At 36.3% G+C, this 23492-nt stretch overlaps 1 protein-coding gene across 1 annotated transcript in view; it reads right to left on the minus strand.

Annotated features, from left to right (window-relative positions):
• The window catches only part of LOC128996998 (UDP-glucosyltransferase 2-like), a 30004-nt gene extending 7003 nt beyond the window's left edge, over positions 1-23001 (minus strand). The window contains exons 1-7 of the mRNA XM_054422569.1: positions 22870-23001; positions 22354-22462; positions 20274-20507; positions 9697-10005; positions 7947-8132; positions 5205-5433; positions 3163-3382 (exon numbers count right to left, since the gene is read on the minus strand). Coding sequence (XP_054278544.1) covers positions 3163-3382; positions 5205-5433; positions 7947-8132; positions 9697-10005; positions 20274-20507; positions 22354-22455 — 1280 coding nt within the window. The 5' untranslated portion in view covers positions 22456-22462; positions 22870-23001. The remainder of the gene's footprint in view (positions 1-3162; positions 3383-5204; positions 5434-7946; positions 8133-9696; positions 10006-20273; positions 20508-22353; positions 22463-22869) is intronic.
• Positions 23002-23492: the final 491 nt, after the last annotated feature.

Here is a 23492-nt window from a genome sequence, read left to right on the forward strand (position 1 = left end):
AAATAACAAATAAGTTTTTTTTTTTTATTATAACAGTGTCTATTGTAATTGAGTACCTAATCTTACATAAAATGCAGAATTATGGGGTCCTCAACCATTTCAGTAAGAAGTAAACATGCTCATATCAATAACCATGGTTTAGGCCTATATAAAGTTAATGAGTCTTACCATTGACTTCAGTAAGTAGAAAAGAGTGGAAATTGTGATAAGATAATGGCAGTATTTGTCTGATTGGAAAGTGTAAGGCAAGAGTGACCCTTTACAATCATTTTCTACAAAAGAGTTATATAAATGGAAATAACATAAACAATCGTCATGTACCCATAACGTAAAAATATCAGCATACAGATTTTATTTTTTGGAAAACCCATCGATAAATTCCTTTCCCTCATGTAAAAAGGTAAATTTATTTAAAGACTTATTCACGTAAAATACAAAAAACTATGGATACAAAAACGTTACTGTATTTTAATTTGAGAAAATGTGAAAGACGTGATAAAATACTAACACAATTATGTTTTTTTCACATCATTCTCATGTAAAAGTGTGTTGTCTTCGCAAGCTCAAACAACCAATACATTCTGGAACAGTACTAACCAGGCTCTAGATTGGTACTGGACCAGTACTGGCCAGGTTCTGGACCAGTACTGGCCAGGTTCTGGAACAGTACTGGCCAGGTTCTGGAACAGTACTGGCCAGGTTCTGGACCAGTACTGGCCAGGTTCTGGACCAGTAATGGCCAGGTTCTGGAACAGTACTGGCCAGGTTCTGGAACAGTACTAACCAGGCTCTAGATTGATACTGGTCAGGTTCTGGAACAGTACTGGCCAGGTTCTGGAACAGTACTGGCCAGGTTCTGGAACAGTACTGGCCAGGTTCTGGACCAGTACTGGCCAGGTTCTGGACCAGTACTGGCCAGGATCTGGAACAGTACTGGCCAGGTTCTGAAACAGTACTGGCCAGGTTCTGGAACAGTACTGGCCAGGTTCTGGAACAGTACTGGCCAGGTTCTGGAACAGTACTGGCCAGGTTCTGGAACAGTACTGGCCAGGTTCTGGAACAGTACTGACCAGGTTCTGGAACAGTACTGGCCAGGTTCTGGTTCTGGCCCAGGTTCCTGCCAATTCTGGAACCTGGGCCAGAACCTGGCCAGTAACTGGATTTTTTTCACTAGGGATTACTGGAAATTTGGTCAAGATTTCCAGAATATCATTTATATTTCCTTTGGGCGGATAGGATTCGCCCCATTTCGCATACTAATTTACATGTATTTCTTATGGAAGGAGTATTTTAATAAGATATCAATTAAATAAGTTATAACTCGTAATCTGTTGAACCAAAATAAACACATTATATACTTTTCTTGTAGAAAATTTAATCTTCTTCAATTTTATAATTTACTATAGTATACAAAAAGTTGATAGTTTTCGAGATATAATCAAAAAACCCAAAATACGTACCTTTTTCCCCCCTTTTCCCCCCCTCCACCCACTGGCTCACCACCTAGGAGTCAGGACTTTTGGTATGTTAACACCCTAAGCCCCCTGAACAAGTTTCTGAAGGAATCGCTTAGTTACCTGCTCACGCACTCTACACCTACTTTTGGATCATTCATTGACTAGACTAAATCTTAAATGCATTACTGTATTCTGGTTCTGGAGTTCATTATAACTTTGTGAAGCATTTGTTGTGGAAAGAGGCAACATTCAAGGTGAATTGCATCCTTCAAGGCATCTAGGGTCTTCCATTGAACTATCCTAGGGTTAGCATCACTCCAATAGAGCACATTCTGCTTATTTACCCGCTCCAGGAATATGGAAGTGTGCCTCGTCACTAAACAAAACCCGAGCAGCATGAGGTAGTCTTCCCGCAATTAGGATTTCACATGCCTGCATTCGTTGTTGCCAGTCCCTTTGTGTGAGTTCATGAGCAACTACCCTCTTGTATAGATGGAGGTGTAAGTCCTCATGGAGAATACGAGGCACAGTACGATTAGACAACGCCAGCGCGGATGCATGCTTACAAGGAGAACTTTGAGGAGACTTCAAAATCAATCCCGCCCGTATGTAGCTTCTGACAAGGTCAATGTTTTCAGGACTCCGGACCGTTCTTTGAGCTCCAAATATCCTTCGAAATACACCACCACATACAGGAAAGTAATTCACCCACACCAAATTGTAACAGCTTTGCGACAGGCCACCCGATAACCCGACAGCCAACGGTAGCTGCACAGCAACAATAGACAGATTTTTGAAAAAAAAATACATCTCGAGTGCAAAAGCACATTGGTCACTCGAACAAGCCATATCTACTACTGATAGTGATATTTTTAGAAATTCCCAAAACAAAAGCTTCATTTGAGCCTAACCCCATTCCTCCAGCACACCCCCACAACTCACAGTACCATCTTAAAAGTAGGGATATTTCCCTGCCCCACCCTGTATTATTACCGCTGTCATAAATAGAATCAGAACAATTGATTGAAAAAGACCAGAGACCCCCATCAATCAAGAAGGATATATGTGTACTGTTAGCTGTTAGGAAATCTTACTATTCTTACTACCTTACACACACTTGGCGTTGTTACTGTATTTTTATATGTTACTAAAATAGTTTGTTGGCTAAAATTTAATAAAAAAAACTCATAAGGCTGGTGTTTATGCAAACGATCAATATCAATTAAGCACCTTCCTCTAATGAAAAATTGTAAATTCAAACATATTTAGTGCAATTACCTTTTTTGTAAGCAGTGCAACACAGTGATATGTTTCCATACTATTGTCACCACACGCTTTTGTTCAAGTACCTACTATTACATGGGGTTTACACACCATTCTTATTTGCTTTTTAAATATTCCTTGCATAGGCATAGTGAGATTAATGCACATAAATCACAGGTCTAAGAATCCCTGATGCCCTCTTAAAAAGAAAATTTGAAATACTGTATTTACTTGAATACTTTTCATTGAAATTGCGACCATACAAAGTAGGTATTTTAAGCCAAATATGAATGGAGATGAGTGTAGGATAAGTGGCGCTATCTTGTAGTCTTAAATATAACCTCTTTTAATCGTCATTAAGCTTTCATCTCCACACTTATCAAAAGTTTACAAAACTCTGTTCTTTCCAGGAATTTCCTACAGCTAGCTTCAGTCTACAAACCTCTTATCCGTCACAACCTTGATGATAGTAGATCTGAGAACCTCCTCCGTAAGGTTTTGCCACTCCAGGATCTCAGCGTATCCGTCATCCTTGGCCTTACGACTGTTGGCCGAGTGATCACAGAAGATGGGCAGCAACACCATGGGCACCTCATGGTAAACTGCCTCCATCAGTCCGTGCAGACCTCCGTGGTTGACGAACCCAACGATCATCGGGTGACCTGCGACGTTTAATTTTATAAATTAGACAAATGTAGAAGAATTTGGTGGATAAAGGGAGATTCAGAACTATTTTGTTAAATTTCTATATCAGATAGAAAAATGAGACAAAACACTTAGTATCAGTTTATGCTGTAATAGCTATAATGTGTTTAATTTCTTTCATTGGTGTTGGCCATAAATTTGGAAAGGTCGTCCCCTCAACCGTCCAATACCCAAATTCCAACAACCCTAGTGCAAGAAACTGAGGAGGAAAGACCTATGACTTTATTGTGTGTCCTTGGAAAGTCACCCATTCGCTGTTACTGCAATATTAGTGACAAGTGTAAATATTTTGTGTAAATAGGGGCAATAAAAAATTTGTGGTATTACTGTATAGAAGATATGAAGATAGAAGACTCCCTGAAAATGCAACTATACTGGTAAAACGTAAAAAGGGTAAACACAAACCTTTATCTTAATAATAAAGGCAACAAAAATGTTAAGTACAGTAATAATTCAAGTTCTTGAAACTAAGATAACACCAAAGAAATATTATTTCAAATACATTAAGTCAAACCAAACTGTTAGGTATTTGCGGTTTAGCAAAATTAATTTTAAAAATGCAGGCAGACAATAAAATAAATCAAAGGGATTTGTGAAGCTACCAATACTTATGCAGAAGTCTTGGAAACTATGAAGTGATGTCCCAAACAGGCCCGAGGACGGCTTCAATGAAAAGTAGCAGTCATCTTGGTGGAGTAGACAGTAAACAGTAGACAAAAGACTCACTCAAAATGTACGTAAAAATGGGGATATAATATTACCATAGACAAAGGAATTAAATATAGACGGACAGCAGTGCTGCGGTTAGCATATATTCTGGCATCCACCGCGAGTGCCGTGTAGTTTTGGTGCATAGTGCTGCAGCGTCAAGCGCTAGAGAGCGTTGTCAAGACAAGTCGGTAGTTGGAGCCAGGGTTACCAACTTCTGGAGAATCCCTCGGAGTCCGGAGTGTTGGAGTTTGCTCAGGTATTTCTCCGTGTTTAAAAATGTCTGGGGATTTTTATAAAAAAATGGGCTTTTCTGTTAATATTTCGGGATTTCAGAATTTTGTACATTACCCAAATTGAAAAGTGGGTCTGATACGTTGGTAGCATTTCGTTTGCAAGGGTGGTAGTGCTGGTAGCAGACGGTGAGTCGACGTCGGTGATTTGACGACTCAAGCGGCACATCGTGGAACCTTTGTCAGTCTATATTTAGTTCTTTTGTCTATGATACAAAAACTGGATATTTTAACAGCCCTTGAGGGTCAAAAATTTCAAATGAGGAGGAGTGGTAGCATGTTTCTGGGTGTGATACCAGTGAGTGAGTGAGTGCAAGTCCTCTGTTGGCGCTCCACAAATAATTTCAAAAACTAAATATGGCACTAAACACCCAAAGAATATTTGTATCATACACAGCTGTAAGGCTTTTTTCAAGGACAAGCTATCGTTTTGTACCAAATTTAACGCAAATTGGTCAGTATTCACTATCCCTGTACTTGTTGCGAATGAAAATACATGTGCATAGATGGTTGAAATACTTGCAAATAAAGTCATTATCCTTGGTAGCTGTATTTGCAACTAGTTTCAATTATGTTGAGCAATCTTTCAGGCCTGCCATGAGTCACATACAGCTCATTTGTTTTTGACTTCTTAAAGGGCAGAAGATGGTTTAACCGAAGAACCAAAGCTGTCACTAAAGCACCTAACTTTATTCCGGTGTTTAAATAATTTAACATACAAAATTCCGACAAAATGCCGAGTTCTGAGAGTCTTAACATGTCAAAGATAAATGAATACCTAACAGGTCCTGCTGAGGGAACCAGTTGCTGATCCTCACGTTGGGAGGCAGCTCAAGTGTCTCGTTGTTGTTCTCGTATTTCCACAACACCTGATGCTGCAGTGTGCCGAGTACATTTACTATCAGCTGACGTAGTTGTGGCGGAACTTGCGCCGATCTCAGCGACGTGCCGAAACTGACGTAGATGAAACCTTTACTAGCTCCTCCTCTCACAAACTCTTCCAGCTCCTGTATGAATGTGGGGTGTTTAAAAAGATAAATATTAAATATCAATCAAGCATGGTTAATAAAACGTACATTAAAAAAAAAAACTCTGTAAAGTAGTATGAAGAGCATCATAAGAAACCGTTTGAGTAACTCCATTAGAATTCTGTGAAAGATGTGTCTGTCTGCAATGATGTTTCATAGCTCTAACCGTATTTTGACCTAGTACTATGCCGAGTATTTTGACTATCTATTACTTATATTATAAAAAGTTAATCAATTAATCAATTATTTAAGATTTACTTTACACACAAGGTGTATGGTCAAACACAAATTTCAAATATATACAGCAAGTGGTGTTAAAACCAACTACATTTCAGTGACTTATATACTAGTAGGTTAGCAAGTAAAAGTCAGCGAACACAGAATAAAAAAGTCGACACTAGTACATATTAAGGATTGTCTGATAAGGTGCGTTTTACCATTCTTAGAAGCAATCTTAATTACGAATGGCAGAATGTTGTTGGTGTTGATAGTGAGCTAGTTATAAAAAGTTTTTCAGTCTGATTATACAGAATTCTACATTCATTATGACAGCTAACAAAAAATATCCCCCCCCCAAAATCTCCCTAAAAAGTCCCCCCCCAATGCGCCACGGTCCCCCCCTCTGGGCACCCCTGGTAGGTTTACATCTTCGATCTTTGTAATCCATACCTGTATAATTACTTCTTTTTGGTTACTTCAAATTCTACAAAAGATAAAAAGTAATACATGTATCCGGCTGGGAAGCAGAGTGGTTATGGTGCTTGCCTAACAGGCCAATCAATCAACAGGCCAATGGTTTGATCTTGAGAAAATTCAGTAGCTTTTTGATGGTTTGAAATCGGACCCAGCTGACCCTGACAATTGTTCTTTATATTAATGATACTGGCTAATGAAACAGCTGATCTTAGTCAGTAACAAGGCTACACAGATCATCTCACACCATTCTACACTCATCCTTAACTCACACTATAGGGTTAAAATACGCACCTGGGTGGCATCCCCCTCTGAATGATTGATAATTGATAGTTGACGGCAAAAATCTATTAAATTATTCTCTCAAATCAAAAGTTTAATCTTTTTAAGGCCCCAATATCAAACTGTGATACTATCTAGTTACAGTACAGTATTAATCTCAAAATCTAGCAAAAATGCCAAACTAAGGAAAGAATATAAAATATTGGGTGTGTTGCCTGTCCAGTCAGGGGCGGATAAACAGGGAGGGGGACTGGGAGAACGTCACCCCCCCAAACAAAAGATTTTTTGGGTCAAAATATACGAAATTTATCATTTTAAATCAATTAAATGACGTTTAATCCAACAAGAATATTTTTTTTTCTTTCGAATTTCAGTTTCACGATGAAAAGCTACAAAACTCATTATTATTAGGACATTGTAAATTTTAAAGTGCATTGGGAACGGGATAGCTTAGCAATCAAAATGTGAATGTAAAATCCCTTGGTCTATGTGGGAGACACGACACAGTGAACTGCATGTAGACCTTGTTGTTCTTACTTTTTCCATCGCTTTTTGTTTGTTTGAATGTGCATTCTTTTTGTGGTTTTAATATTCAACATAAATATTGTATCATTTCTAAACATTTTTGTGCCTAAAGATGTCTGCTTCAATAATATAATATACATATATATTATTTCAAAATCTAAAGCTAAGACTAGTGGCTGCGTGAAAAGTTAAACAACCTAACCTAAAGGCCGGTTTACACATATGCATCTCGCATGGTGCGACTAGCATTTTTCTTGCTACTAGCATGCAGCTTGAAGACCAACCTGTGTTAATCAATTGTAGCTTACACACATATGCAACTGGCACGGTGCTGCTAGCATGCAGTGCGCAGCGCCACTCGGAACCGATTCGTCGGTGTTTTGGTGCTGCATGCAGCGTGCATCTTCAGTTGGCGCATGCGCAGAACACATTTCCAAGTCACATGGCTATTGCAAAACTTTATTCATTCACATACTACATACATACTGTGAACTGTAATAAAATAGGGAGTCGCTCCTAACACAGACAGAATCACGTTATCTACTATTTTTTGTGTCACAGTGGTCTCTAGTGAATATTTAGCAGCTCAGACTTTGGTACAAGAGACGTTGGTTCAATTCTTCTCATATTAAGGAATTGGGTCAGACAACAATATTATAGGCATTTTTGATTCTTCAATACAACATTATAAACGGCTAACACACTCAACTTTTAATAGACATGTATACACTGTGTAATTATACCTGTGATAGAGGTTGAAGTGCAGTACAGTGTATACAAGCTGTTTCTACCACCCCAGAGACATGTATACTGTGTATAATCATACCTGTGATAGAGGTTGAGGTGCAGTACAGTGTATACATGCTGTTTCTACCACCCCAGAGACATGTATACTGTGTATAATCATACCTGTGATAGAGGTTGAGGTGCAGTACAGCGTATACAAGCTGTTTCTACCACCCCAGAGACATGTATACTGTGTATAATCATACCTGTGATAGAGGTTGAGGTGCAGTACAGTGTATACAAGCTGTTTCTACCACCCCAGGCAAGAAGGGGCGAGGGTAGGTTATGGTGTGATGTCCATTTTGTAAGATCAAGCTGACATTCCTCCCTACCAAACTGTTTGGTGGAATGTTTGTTCCAAGATGTCTTCTGACCACTGGTTCCACAAATACCTGAACAAACATTTCATAAGTTTAGTGTCTATATTAGTACTCATTTTATATTCTTCATCTTTGGTTGTTGTTGTAAGTTGCTTAAACTATGTTTGTCATATACTATGCTGTATAGTCAGTGGCAGTGAAAAAACCCACGTGCCTCCCCCGCAAGTTCGTTCATTGGCCTCCTTCTTCCAATAAACTTTAAAAACATTATTACAGGTAATTCTACCTAAGCTTGCAATGGGCTTGGCACGGCAGTGATGGCAGGGGTGGGTGCTATGGAGGCTAGGCAAAGATCTTTCTTCAAACATTCAGCTACTGACTCACAAAATACTAAGTTTTATTAGTTTTAACTTCTGATGTAGAGATCACTTGTATTTCACCTATTCTATCACCATCACACAGGCCGGGAGGCCAGTTGATGGAACGTGCATGCCAGTAGAACATTTTTTTTATTAGGTTAGTAGAGAATTTCTATAGATTGGTCAAAAGTCAGTTTAGCTGTTGTACAACTCTTTTGTCCTAGCACTTTTACTTTGACAAATATATGAACACATTTAACTCATATAAATATTATTGTGATAGGGAGGGCCCGTGTGGCAGGGTGTTGCAGTCCAGGTCAAGGAAAATCCCGATCAAGGCTTGCGGACCCGAGGGCCCAGTATCACTGCCACTGTATTTTATGAGTAGAAGATTGGTATAGAAAAAAGAAATTACAGTGGAAGGTAGGAGTCAGTGTGGTACAGTAGCAATGTGCATGAATGTCCAATCCTAATTTAAAGAAATTGAAAATTGTGTCCACTACATTCTTGTACTTGGTGAAAAAATTTCATCTTAAGCTGGGTTTTCCTAGGCGCGGAGTCGGCGAGCGGAGAGAGGAACGCGGAGAGCAGAATTGAAATTAACATGGCATTCCGCTCCGCTTCTAGGAAAACAGTAACATTAAATTGCCTAAGACAAGTGAAGTCCGCTCTCCGCGTTCCTCTCTCTGCTCGCCGACTACGCGCCTAGGAAAACCCAGCTTTAGGGGTAAAAACACTGGCTTGAGGCATTGGAATTTAATTAGAACTGAAGTTTCAAAATGTCTTGATGAATTACTTTTTTTCATGGGTGTTACAGTAACTGTCCAACTCTTCTTGATGTGGAACTAAACTAACAACAATTTTTGGCAGCTGGTCTCTTGTGATCTCCTTGATCTCCAACTAGTTGCACACACCCTGATTTTGGACAGTAATAAAAACTCTACTGATATTTAACAAATAACTTCTTGATCAGCATTGTACATGTTATTAAATTTATGGAAAGTAAATAAAGTAAAGTTAAAAAAAATTATGGAAAAGAAAGTTTTAAATTATGGAAAGTAAATTATGCTTATACTGTTACTCATAAGACGGTAAAAGACGTTTCTTTTGGTTTGGTTCACTATTGGAATTTGGACGGTAATTGGCTGTCTGAAACCGGAGTGTGTACAACTAGCCTAACTCATCTGCCTGATTTTATATTATACCTTGTTTACAATATGCATAGTTTATATAGAAAACATTCTGCCATCCAAAATCGTTCAGTGCTATTATCGTACCTTGTTGAGAATTACTGATATAGCCTGTCCAGCTATATGGTAGACTCCGTTAATGGTCCTCTCCCAAAGGTCCATCCTGTCGGAGTAGGGAGAGTCCAGGAAGGGAGTAACAGAAGGAAGAACAGGGTTTCCGCTCAGGGAGAACTGTATGGTGTGGAATGCAACAGTATTGAGGAAGACAAAAGGACAGTGGAAATGGACTGACAGTCCGATCAAGCATTCTGGGAACGCACCATCTAGAATCAGGAGATCCACCTTCGTAGAGAGAAGCTGTTGAGTTTCTGTTGATGTGAAGAAAGCATCACAAATCTGTAAAATAAATTGAATATTGTTAGATGTGACGATAGAGTAAGCAGTAAAAATAAGGATATGGGTGTAGATCATGATTGAGTGGATAACAACAATTTTCTCATTCAGACCTAAATCCTGAAACGATTTCCGAACTCCCTAATTCGGACCTGATTCAGAAACTGATTCCAAACATCCTTCCATTACCTTACTTGGGCCTGAACTACTTTAATCAGAACCTGAACAAAAATTTTAATGTGGGAGGAAAGACTGATCTTGGTTATTATTCTAGCAAAAGGAAAAGATATCCTCCAATGTTTTCAAAACGATTGCATAATTTTCAGTGGAGAGAATTCCTCTTCAATACAAAGACAGTTTTTTTTCATGTAAGAAATAGTTATTTGTGTAACTAGTGAGCAAAGTGGCACATTGCTGCACACGACAGCAATGTTTAAGCACGAGCCGCAGGCGAGTGCGGAATGATCTCGTGTGCAGCAAAGGCCTTTTGCACTCGTATTACACATTATATTTTCCTACAGTCACTATAAAGCATATGTATAATTAGTCTTTCAAACACTATACAACACGTTTTTAGGTTCAGCTGGCAACACAAATAGATGCCCTAGAGAAAGTAGTCCCCGATCCGTATCACTCCGCTATTTCTCATCGGCAAGCAATGTGCTCCGCGACTTGAGAAAATATTTCCGTATGTTTTTGTAATTTGAAGTGGTTTCCGCGCCTAAAAAATGCTTTAAAGGCATTTTCTTGTTTATTAAGATCGTAGGAATGTTTTAAAAACGTTTAAAAGAAAACTCCAAAAAGTTCAGAAATACCGAAACTATAAACACGAAATGACAGGTTAACTTGTAGTTATAATAGTCAATCAGCTGCTCATAGTATTATTATCTTTAAGTGTTGCCAACCTTATTTCCAAGCGTACATGGATTACGTGCATAATAGAACCACGCTATTTTGTGTTGTTTCGTTGGAATCCTGATGTGCGCCAACGTATAAACCGTACGATAAAGTATAAACTGTACGACAAAGAATAAACCGTACGACAAAGTATAAACCGTAGGACAAAGTATAAATATGCAGCAATTAGCAGCTTTCTGTACTATGATTACGGTATTTTAGTCTTCATGTAGTGGGAAATGAAAACCAATAAAAGTTTCAAACAATGAAAACAAGTAAAGGTCAAGGTCCAGCTGATACAGGCTTCCAACAGATAAGGAACAGATAAGGAATAGGAGATAGGAGTTTGTCCAGTGGTCAGTAGCAATTCCTCTGTCAGTCTGTTAGATACTTTTCACTGATGATAGATAAGTCCAACACATCAAGTGCTCCATAACCACATTGTGTAGTATGTTCAGCTTTATGTTAAAATTATAACAAAAATGGCAAGTGCAAGTGATAAAAGTGAAAGTTCCAAATCCTTTCTAACCATTGTTGAAAATTGTGTTGAGTGTCCAGTGTGTTTAGAAACTGTAAAAGTTCCTTTTAAACAGTGCTCTAGAGGTCATGTTGTATGTTTGTCATGTACCACCATCACCAAGATAATAAAATGCCCAATATGCGAAGGGCCGTTCACACAGGAAAATCCAGTTAGTCTAAAAAACATACTGGAAGCTCTACCACGCAATTGTATCTACAGTCAAGACGGATGTAAGGAAATTGTGGAACCAGGTAATGATCATGAGGAGTTATGTGGCTACAGACCGATTACTTGTAATGAGTTTGGTTGTTATGTTAAAATGCCAGTTGTGAAGGTATTAGATCATTACAATGAACATCATGGGAAAATTGGCAAAGTTACAGAAAGAATTGTAGAAGAGTTTGAACATAGATATTTTTGCTCTCCAGTATGGTTGTTTGACAATTTGTTTTGGATTTTAAATTTTAATGATAGAGAATCAGAATTAACAATACAGAAAGTTTACTTTCTTGCAACGCCAATTGGTAAGCTCGACCATGATTGCTATGTTCGTGTTACAATAGAAAATGGTGATTTTGTTGTAACTAACACGCTGAAAGCTACATCTTGGGACAACAAAATTCCACTCTATGAAGTGTTGAGAGGGAATTTTAAAATGCCAGTTGAAAATGAAAGATTTTGTATGAAAACTAAATGTTGTCAAGTACATGATTGGGAATCCAAAACAAAGAAGAAGACAAAATTCAAGCTACATTATTTTAAAAAAGAATGAAGGTACAGTATGAGATTTTTGGAACATTTCAGATTAGACCTAGGCCTATCATAAAATAAATTCAGTCTTGATGATTGAAGCAATAAATCAACAACACCTTTGTAAGCGGAATAAGAAGGAAACTTAAAATGTTATAATGATTGTAAATGAGACAAAATTTAACAACCCAACTTCAGTTTTAGGATCTGAGAAACATTAGATGAATTGCTACTTCTAAGAGGACAATAGTATGATTTATTTAGCAAAATAACAGGGTATTCCAATAGATAAGTATTTGTATACTTTATCTACACTATTTTTATTACACTAATCCGTCTTCAGGATGTACTAAGGAAACATATTTTTGTATAGGAATCATAAAAGTATCCTAATTTAAATTAATATGTTACTTTCCTAAAAATCAATGTAAACAAAGTGTATACTACATATATCAGTCAAGTAAACCTAGCAGTATTTGAGGTTTATAAGAAAATGTAAACAATCGTATCTATTTGTCGAAAAAAATTAATTAAGGAAGAACACAGGCTTTGAGTTGCAGGACCTACATTATTTGTTTTCAATTATATTGTATGTGAGGTTTGGTTTAGTTATAAAGTTTATATTAGTTTCCTTGTTTTTATACATATTATTTACAAGGTCAAAAGTGCAAATATTTAGTTCTAACAATGATTTTATGTTGCATTTGCAATTTGCAGTTATGACTAGAATTTAAATTCACAGTTTTGTAGTACAAAAAGCAAGTATGACTTTTTCTGTGTCAACTAAATACCATTTCATAATCTTTTTCACAATTATTATCAACCTTATTGTTATCTAGGCTGAAAAGTATTTTCTATATAGACTAAAAATTACATTTAATAGGTGAATGAATATAAATTTTAATTTAAAAACAATATTCCCAGATTTTAAAAATCGAAGTAGCTTACACCTCGATTACCTGTTCCATGTGTAGCATAAGTAAACTATTTCCTATGATAGAATTTTCAATATTTTAAAGGTCTTCATATTTTACGATAGATTTATATGATGCTATGTAGTAGCCTACGTATTTTGTATTATTAATTGAGGAATTAAACAGTTTATTTTGTTCAATTATCCATCATCTTATTTTTAACCATCCATTCCAGAGGCTTGCGGTATAAAAGAAATCGCAAAAGCGTTTAAGGGAAAGTAGATATGCCATAAGGTTCAACACAACCCCATAGCACTGAAGTCAGAGTTATGTTTTAAAACTAAATCATAAAATTAAAATATTTTTAAACACCCATCAGCGCCATGGTTGTATAGCAATTTCAACCCCTTATCTGAAAGATAAGATGATTACTCTTAGTGGTAAGATTAAGTTTTGTTTGTAGAATGAATAATTATGAATAGTCCAACTATTCCTTCAAACAGATCTAAAGAATAGCATTATTTTCTTTTGCATCCTCTTCCCATTGAGAAACACAAGCAGCTTGTAAATTAAATTTTTTTGTGTTTTTTGTCTCGCTCAGGGGACAATAAAATTAAAAGTAAATCAGTCCCCTATCACCTACGGTACTAGCTTCTTCCCTATAGAAATAAATTTGGGAAGTGAAAATTTGTGAAGTAAATTTGGTGAAATGTACGTAACTCAATTGAAGCACTGACAGAGTGCAGAATGTCAGTTAGTATAACTTCTGTCAAAAATGCAGACTATTTAACAAAGTTAGTAAAAATGATAATTTATTGTGGATAGCATGTTGTAGGTGACATCAAATACCATATTTGACGTACGGTATATAGATGCATAACAAATCCATGACACAGATCTAAAGAACAGCATTCTTTTGCATCCTCTTCCAAAAATGCAGTCCTCCAAATGACATATTTTGATAACAGCACACCATGTGATTGCTCTAGTATGAATGAAAAGTTGGCTACCAGCTTCTTAATGTAGTTTCATATAGATTTTTCATATACTGTAGCCTAGATGTCTACTTGCCTGGTTGTATATCTAGATATGCCATCTATATGAAACCAGTTTGTAACCAATTTTTAATTTCAAAACAACATATTTGATTGATCACTCACAGAGTGTCCTAGTAGTGCAGTAGAAATAATCTAAAATATAGCTTAAGGTGGAACTAATTGCAACACAAATGATTCTTGCTGTGAATGGTAGGTAGTATGCTTCTAATTCAAATACTAAAAATATACATCCGTACTGTGGCGCAAAATACGTTTTTTGGCCGCCATCTTGAAAAAAGTGTCAACATTTTAATATTCGTAAAAATAACTTTTTGGGTATCAAATTATAGGAAATTTAATGCTGAAAAATGTTATAATAGTGAAGCACTATTTAGAAATACGATCTTAGTACAAAATACCCCCACCGCAGCAAACCTGCAGACTAAACGAATTTCCATTTGTCTTAATTGATTTGCAATTAAATCTAGTAATTCAGTTTTAAAAATCTTTGTACAACTAAATCTAGAGTTCTACTTGACCGATTTTATTAACTAATGGGTCATTGGAAAGCAATTCGTGTAGATTTTCAAATAATTATGATAGTTTGATTTTTTAAGATTTGCTAGGTGAAACCCGTCAACGTCGACAATTAGCCTAGGTGGTACTGTTGAGGTTGCAAGCAAAATATAAATCGATGATAACTCCATTTTTAAACAATTTGGGTCGTTTATGATTTAGCAGTGTGCTTTAGGTACGTCCGATCTCAATAATCAATAATTCCAATGGAATTTGGTATTTCACTGAAGATTTTTAGATAAAAACGTATAGGATAATGTAACTGCTGGAATACATTTTTAATTGAAGTAAAAATTGAAAAAATCCAATTTAATTGTTTTTTTAGGGTAATACATTTGATAGATTAATGATGACATGTGCTTGCATAGCTTTGAGACCAAAATTATGAAAATTGGTCCGGTAGAAGAGCTAACCGAACTCGAAAAAAACAAATTTAACTCCCGTAAGTAATGTACAGGGAGGCAGATTGTGCATAACTCAAAATATACGTCAAAATGAGTGCTGATGCTTAATAGCAAATCTATGGTGCGTCTATAGCTTTAGTTTAAAGCCGGATTTACACTATGTAGCAAAACCTGCTATATAACTTTTGCCATATAACATTGCTTTATAACTTTTGCTGTATGAAGAATTTACAAACAATTTTAGTGATTCTGGTGCTCGTGCTATATGTTATATGTAGCACAACCTCATTTGCATTCTGTATCGAAATGTGCGCTGAAGAGACATTGTTCGTGGCAGCTATCGTGGTGATCTTGGAAGTCAGAGAGAGAGAGACAGACGGGAGCAAAGATTTTAGCAAGTTTTAGGTTTGACCGCTTCTTGCTTTAAAAAATAAGTACAGTGTAGCAGATTTATTATGGGACCTTAATGATGATGAATACGCTGACTAGTATGAAATAAATAAATTCGCCTAGTTTGATCAAAATATATCCATAAACAAGCCAACTACAAGACTACAACATTTGACAATACTCTCCATAAGAATAACATGGAAATTTTAAATTAACATTTTTTTAAATTTTCTCCGTAGCCAATCACCGTACAAAAACACGTTGGCATACTAAATTACTCGTTTTTTTAAGCTCTTTAAGAAGGTCTGGAGAAAAATTGAGAAATTTTGTGTTTTAAGGGTAAAAAAATAGAAAAACCATTTTTACCCCATAAAACCCCCCGTTAAACCCCGTTCCCATGGTCAGATCATGCTGGTTCGCGAACTCATTCAAGTTTATCCTGCCTTACACCTTCAAACCAAATTATATCAAAATCGGACAAAAATTACTCAAGTTATCGTCTGGACGGACACATAAATATATATATATATATATATATATATATATATATATATATATATGTATACATATATACAAATTTGGGTACTTACGTATTATACGGAGGCCACTTATTTTACAGCGCGCTGCGGCGGTTAGGTTTGGTCATCATGAAGCTTTTATGACTTGTCTGGTTCGATTCATAACGAAAGTAGGAAAGTCCTACAAACATATTTATAATAGACCAACCTAACCTAACCACCGCAGCGCGCTGTAAAATAAGTGGCCTCCGTATAATACGTAAGTACCCAAATTTGAACGAATGGTGTTTTTGGCCTCTGGGGACATCAAAATGAAAATGTAAATCTGTCCCGGGCCTAGGTCTTACCATGAGACCTACGGTAATAACTACTTCCCCATAGGGAATTTCGCTAAAAAGAAATATATTTTTTCTAAAATAAAATAGATAAAGTATAGTTTTAGTTTATGAGTACCGTATTTTTAGTCTTCATGTAGTGGGAAATAAAAACCAATAAAAGTTTCAAACAATGAAAACAAGTGAAGGTCTAGGTCCAGCTGATACAGGCTTCCAACAGATAAGGAACAGATAAGGAATAGGAGATAAGGAGTTTGTCCAGTGGTCAGTAGCAATTCCTGTCAGTCTGTTAGATACTTTTCACTGATGATAGATAAGTCCAACACATCAAGTGCTCCATAACCACATTGTGTAGTATGTTCAGCTTTATGTTAAAATTATAACAAAAATGGCAAGTGCAAGTGATAAAAGTGAAAGTTCCAAATCCTTTCTAACCATTGTTGAAAATTGTGTTGAGTGTCCAGTGTGTTTAGAAACTGTAAAAGTTCCTTTTAAACAGTGCTCTAGAGGTCATGTTGTATGTGTGTCATGTACCACCAAGATAAGTAAATGCCCTACATGTGAAGGGCCGTTCACACAGGAAAATCCAGTTTGTCTAAAAAATATACTGGAAGCTCTGCCTCGCAATTGTATCTACAGTCGAGATGGATGTAAGGAAATTGTGAAACCAGGTAATGATCATGAAGAGATCTGTGGCTACAGACCAATTACTTGTAATAAGTTTGGTTGTTATGTTAAAATGCCAGTTGTGAAGGTATTGGATCATTTGAGGGAACATCATGGTAACATTGGCATAATTACAAAAATATATGTAGAGCAGTTAGAATATCCATATGGTTTCACTCCAGTATGGTTGTTTGACAATTTCTTTTGGATTCTATGTTTTCTTGATACAGAATCAGACGTTCTTGTAACCAAACAATATTTCCTGGTAACACCAATTGGTAAACTAGACCATGATTACTATGTACGTGTTACAATTGAAAATGGGGGTTTTGTTGTAACTAACACTCTAAAAGCTACATCTTATGAAGAGAACATTAAATTCTCTGACTTGATCAAAGGGAAAATCACAATGTTAGATGAAAGTTTTTGTATGAAAATTCCACTATGGCGACTGAATGATTGGAAATCAAAAACAAAGAAGGAGGCTAATGTCAAATTAAATTTCTTTAAAATGAAAAAAGAGTGAAGTTATGAGATAGTGTTTGGTACATCTAGGTTAGACCTCTTGTAAGATAAATGCAGTCTTAATGATTGAAGCAATCAATCAACAACACCTTAAGTGGAGTAAGGAGGAAACTAAAAATGTTATAATCATTGTAAATGAGACAAAATTTAACCACCTAACTCCAGTTTTAGAAAGTGAGGGACATTATGAATCATTACTTCAACTAAGAGGACAATATGTATGATTTATTTAGCAAAATAAAATTGTTAGGCTATTTCAATAGATAAGAATGTGTATACTTTATCCACACTAATAACTTGATGTTGTATAGGAATCAAAAAGTATCCTAATTTAGATTAATATGTTACTTTCCTAAAAATCAATGTAAGCAAAGTGTATACTAAATATCAGTCAAGTAAACCTAGCAGTCCTTGAGGTTTATGGGGAAATGTAAACATGCATAAGGAAAAACACAGGCTTTGAGTTGCAGGACCTAACTTACATTATTTGTTTTAAATTATATTGTATGTGAGGTTAGTGAGGTTTGGTTATGAATTTATGTTAGTTTCCTTGTTTCTATACATATTATTTACAAAGGTCAAAAGTGCAAATATTTACTAAAGTAGTTCTAGCGATGATTTATTTATGTTTATGCCAAGCTGCAGTTATGACTTTAGAATTCAAATTCACAATTATGTAGTACACAAAGCAAGTACATATGACTTTTTTTGTGCCAACTAAATAGTATTTTAGAAGCTTTTTCAAAATTATTATCAACCTTATTCTAATCCAGGCTAAAAAAATATTTTCTATCTAGACTAAAAATTACATTAATTAGGTAAGGAATGGATATAGATTTTAATTTAAAAACAATATTCCCCTACAGATTTTTAAATCAAAGTAGCTTACACCTGGATTACCTCATTTGTAGCATAAGTAAACTATTTCCTACAATAATATTTTCAATATTTTACAGGTCTACATATTGTACAGTAGATTTATATGATGCGATGTAGTAAGCCTATGTGTTTTTGTATAATTAATAGAGGAATTAAACAGTTTATTTTGTTCAATTATATTCATTATCTTATTTTTTACCGTCCATTTCAGAGGCTTGTGGTATAAAAAATCTCAAAAACTTTCAAGGGAAAGTAGATAACATAAGGTTCAACACATCCCCCTAGCACTGAAGTCAGAGTTATGTTTTTATTTAAATTGAATCATAGAATTAAAACATTTATCAGCATGCATCAGCCTCATGGTATTATATGCAATTTTAACCCCTCTTATCTAAAAGATAAGATGATTACTCAAAGTGGTAAGATTAAGTTTTGTTTCTAGTAGAATGAATAATATATGAATAATCTAACTATTTCTTTACACAGATCTAAAGAATAGCATTATTTAATTTTGCATCCATTCTTGTTGAGAAACACTAGCAGCTCGTATATTTAAATTTTTGTGTTTATGGTCTCACTCAGGGGACAACAAGATGAAAAGTAAATCAGTCCTCTACAACCTACCTAGCTTCTTCCCTAGGGTAAATTTGGTGAAATTGACATAACTCAATTGAACCACTGACGGAGTGCAGAGATGTCAGTTAGTATAACTTCTGACAAAAGTGCAGACTATTTAACAAAGTTATTAGTAAAAAGGATAATTTATTGTGGATAGCATGTTTTAGGTGACATCAAACACCATATTTCATGTACGGTATATAGATGCATAACTAATACATGACACAGATCTAAAGAACAGCATTCTTTTGCATCTTCTTCCAAAAATACAGTTCTCCAAATGACATAACATTTTGATAACAGCACACCTTGTGATTGCTCTAGCATGAATGAAAAGTTGGATACCAGCTTCTTCATATAGTTTCATAAATAGCTTCTTTCATATTGATGTCTACTTGCCTGGTTGTATACCGAAGTAGATATGCCATCTATACAGGGTGATCAACTCAAGGAGGCCACTATTATTTAATATTGGGATATCGGAAACGGTAAGAATGAGAGAAAACTAAAATGGGGGACATTCCTTTATTTTTTGTGGAAGTTAAAAATATGAATTTAGTTTTCTGAAATTCAGCCTCCATTTTCCAATATAGCTGCCAACTTTGAAATTTCAACACCTAATATTTTAGGAGCTACATATGATGCAAAATGTACACTGGAAGTAATTTTTTCATAGGCTGTAACTCCTAAACGAATGGGTTTTTGGAAAATAATAAACAAGTTTTTAAATTGCATGTTCTATCTGAAAACATGATCAAATATAGGGTGTTCCATAAGAAATTTCAACGTTGGCCACCATATTGAAAAATGGCGGCTGAATTTCAAAAAACTAAATTCATATTTTTAACTTCCACAAAAAATAAAGGAATGTCCCTCATTTAAAGTATTCTGTAGTTCTTACCGTTTCCGATATTCCAATGGTGGCCACCTTGAGTTAATCACCCTGTATGAAACCAGTTTGTGGCCAATTCTTAATTTAAAAACAACATAGAGTGCACTAGTATGAAATTCTATTTTGTGCATTATTTTTTTACTGAGGTGGTTTATGTTATATAAAAGATTCTAGCTTACAATAAGTTTGACTTAAATATTTTGGGTATTTGACAAAAATCTGTAATTTACATAAGCGCACTATATTGGTGACTCAGTTCAACTACGTCCATTTCGATTAAAACACTGGCTACAACTTTAATGTGACAAGCTCTATCAATAAAAGTCAAAGACATAAGACAATGTGCTGACCTTGTAAGCAAAGTTGAATACGTCCAATACAGAGTATGCGCTCTGGCCTTTCAGCTTTTTCCCGAGGGGGTCCATGTGACTGAATCCTTCTACAGCCTCTACTAGAGTAGGAGGGGTGATCTCCACTACATGAGGTCCTGGGGGAGGGTTGTTGGTGCCTGAAGGGAAGGCACTTAGGAGGGTGACGTTGTGACCCCGAGACACAAGACCTTGACCTAGAGCTATGAACGGCACCTGGGGGACAGATTATGTATTAGAGAAGTGTCAAAAGTATGTGGAAAGTACATGGGTTAGTGGGTTTTCAAATTGTTCCAAAATTACCAGCATACTGATAAGAGACCTGTCTGTAAATTGGAATCTCAATTTAGCTCCTGTAACGGCCAACCAAGGTAGCTCAAACTGAGACCAAGAGAGTGTTAATTTTCTCATCCACTAATAACACAGCTGGTCCCCATCTCTATGTGATGGTTGTGGTTACAGAAAACGACATGAGAAAAACATCGGAAAGTCGACGCTCCTAGAAATTATAAATCCCCTTCTGCGATTAAGTTTATGTGGGTGGGTGGTAACCCCTATTGAAATCTGTCGTTACCGTAGTTGACAGATGTGTAAGTAGGAAATGTGCATGAGTGGCTTTGGGAATTTTGAGAGTTAAGTTTGCAGAAGGCTTAACTTAATGTCTCAAGAGGCGCGCAGTGCGTGTTCATTAGTTTCAACAGAGACAGTGATTAAAGTTAAGGAAACTTTGCTTGCTGTTAAGGCTAGTAGAATTTAATATTGTCATTGGTAGTCTTTGGAACGTCCACTATCAGTAAGTTAATCTCTCGCTCAGGTACACCACGATTCACATGCAAAGTTTTCCGAAAGTTAAAACACTGCCTCAAATAAGAATGATGAAAGAAACCCAATCAGCATGGAACAAATCTGTAACATTGTGCAAACGGATAAAATTACCTTTAAACTCCTTGTACGCATTAATAATATTGTCACATGCATCAACTGGCTTTGGACTTAAAAGATGTTAATGCCTTAGACTACAGAAACCACTGATCTTTGTGGCAGTATAGATTTTTCAACATTAGTTCCACCTGTTACCCCTATACTAATCATTGCATTGTAAGGTTATTTTCCTAATTTCTCCTCTGGAGTATTGGAAGGGAGGTACAGGGTGCTAGGGACTTCTACCTGAATATAAAGAGATCCACTATGTCTCTGCCCTTATACATTATCTCTTTGTCCTTGGGAGGTCAGTTTTTAAAAACTAATTTAATATACCATTATTCCCGGCATAAAATATCAAGATGACTAATGTTACCGTCGTTGAATGATTGCATCATAGACAAATATAATGAAATATAGAAGTGCTGCGGTTAGCATTGGTTCTGGCGTCCACCCCTGGGAGCGCCGTGTAGTTACGTCGCACGTGCTACGTAACAACAAGGCGCTCCCAGCAGTGGACGTCAGAACTAATGCTAACCGCAGCACTGCTGTGGGTCTATATTTAGTTATATTTTTCTATGATATAATGTTTTCACCACACTATGAAGTTTTAGCTGTTTTACATACATTAATTGGTGGCTGAAAGTTACGTTTTGCTGGCCATGCCAGCTATCATCGTCATTTGGGGACCGAGCAGGTTTTTACATCCCTAGGGCCGCAAAATCAGCTACCCGCTTACTTTCTTAAAACATGACATACACAATCAGTATCCATAGCATTGCAATAGAATTGTTTTATTGTCACCGTTGCCTAGCAACTATTTATTATTATTTTTGCTGATTCCTTGAAGTATTTCTTCACATAACCTAAAAGTTGTACTTGTGTTGACTATCAGTGTGCATTATTATTGTGGTGAATAGTGGTAATAAGGTATAGTGTGGTTAAAAAAAGCGTTCGTACCACGAACCGAAATGGTTTTGCAGCTCTCGATCGTTTAACTTAAAAACTATCTCGAGCCGGCAAAACCTCATTTTCAAAAGGGTACCTCATTCAACCTAGGTACAAAATATACTATTGCAGTACTGTAGTGTTGTAACCTTAACACTTACTATGAAATGTAAATTTCTAACAAACAACCAACCTTATGGCTGCGAGTTCCCCCAAGTGTTATCATAAGTATGTGTGAAGCGGCTGCATGGTGACAAATCAGCAACAACATGGACATCCAGTAAGCTGACTTCATTGTGGATCTGTAGCATAATAGAATAGCCAATGAGCCAACAAGTACACATAACCATTTTGCAATATGACTCATACACTAACTTTATCACATTACTCGATTTACTCTTTTTAAATTACTTTATCCAGCATCCACCATAACAAATTGTCTTTTGTAACTGACAGAAAATTAATTCTCACACAATACAACCTGGATAACATCTTGACACACATTCATTGGAAACAAATCCTCAACCCTCCATCAACATTGGTATGTGTTATGCAGCTTCAGAAGTTTGTTTTAAATCTTTTCCTGCCCGGTGAAGGTAGATAAAACTTCTAGTGGAAGCAGCTTCCAAATCAGTCATGTCACTAGTTGGGCTGAAACTTAGACAACTAGTCACAAAACAAGTACTGTATTACACTTTGAATGCATTACCAAGTAGGGTAGCTCGACCGCTCGATGCCACAGATGAAGAAGCACTAACCTTGAAGAGCTATAAGCTTAGAAACGTAACCACGCTGTAAGTTTCAGGTTTTCATAGTAGATTTTAAAAAATGTACACAGGCAACTTATGCACAGATGTTTAAGCAACACATGGTTGATAACAGCTACCATATGCTTAATAGTATGTAATTATGCTCGACTTCAGTGGTGTAATGTTAATTTATATTTGTAAACGCAGCAACATTTTCTCCAGTACCTAGTCTAGGTAACTAAGTGGTTAATGCTTTCTGGGAGCTAGCTAGTCTAGTGGTAGAGGTAGAGCGCGGGACTTCAGTTCCTGAGGTCCGGGGTTCAAGTCCTGACAAATCACCAATGGATTTTTAAGTGATAATGCCGCAACTCAAGTGATGTGAAAAACGATCTCGGGCTAGAGCCTCGTGTACTAGGACAAAGAAAGCCTGCCTTCACATCTGATGGGTGACGTTTCGGTCCCAATTTCATTGGGCTTTCAAAATTATGATGCAATCTTATATATTTAAAACTTTTGCAAAACTTATGACAGATACTACTGCCTGAACATACTACTGGACCGAATAACACAGGGGTTGTACTAA

The sequence above is a fragment of the Macrosteles quadrilineatus genome, unplaced genomic scaffold, assembly GCF_028750875.1.
Source record: "Macrosteles quadrilineatus isolate MER2022 unplaced genomic scaffold, UCM_ALF_1.0 Scaffold_6__1_contigs__length_79288215, whole genome shotgun sequence".
In the NCBI taxonomy this organism is placed as follows: domain Eukaryota; kingdom Metazoa; phylum Arthropoda; class Insecta; order Hemiptera; family Cicadellidae; genus Macrosteles; species Macrosteles quadrilineatus.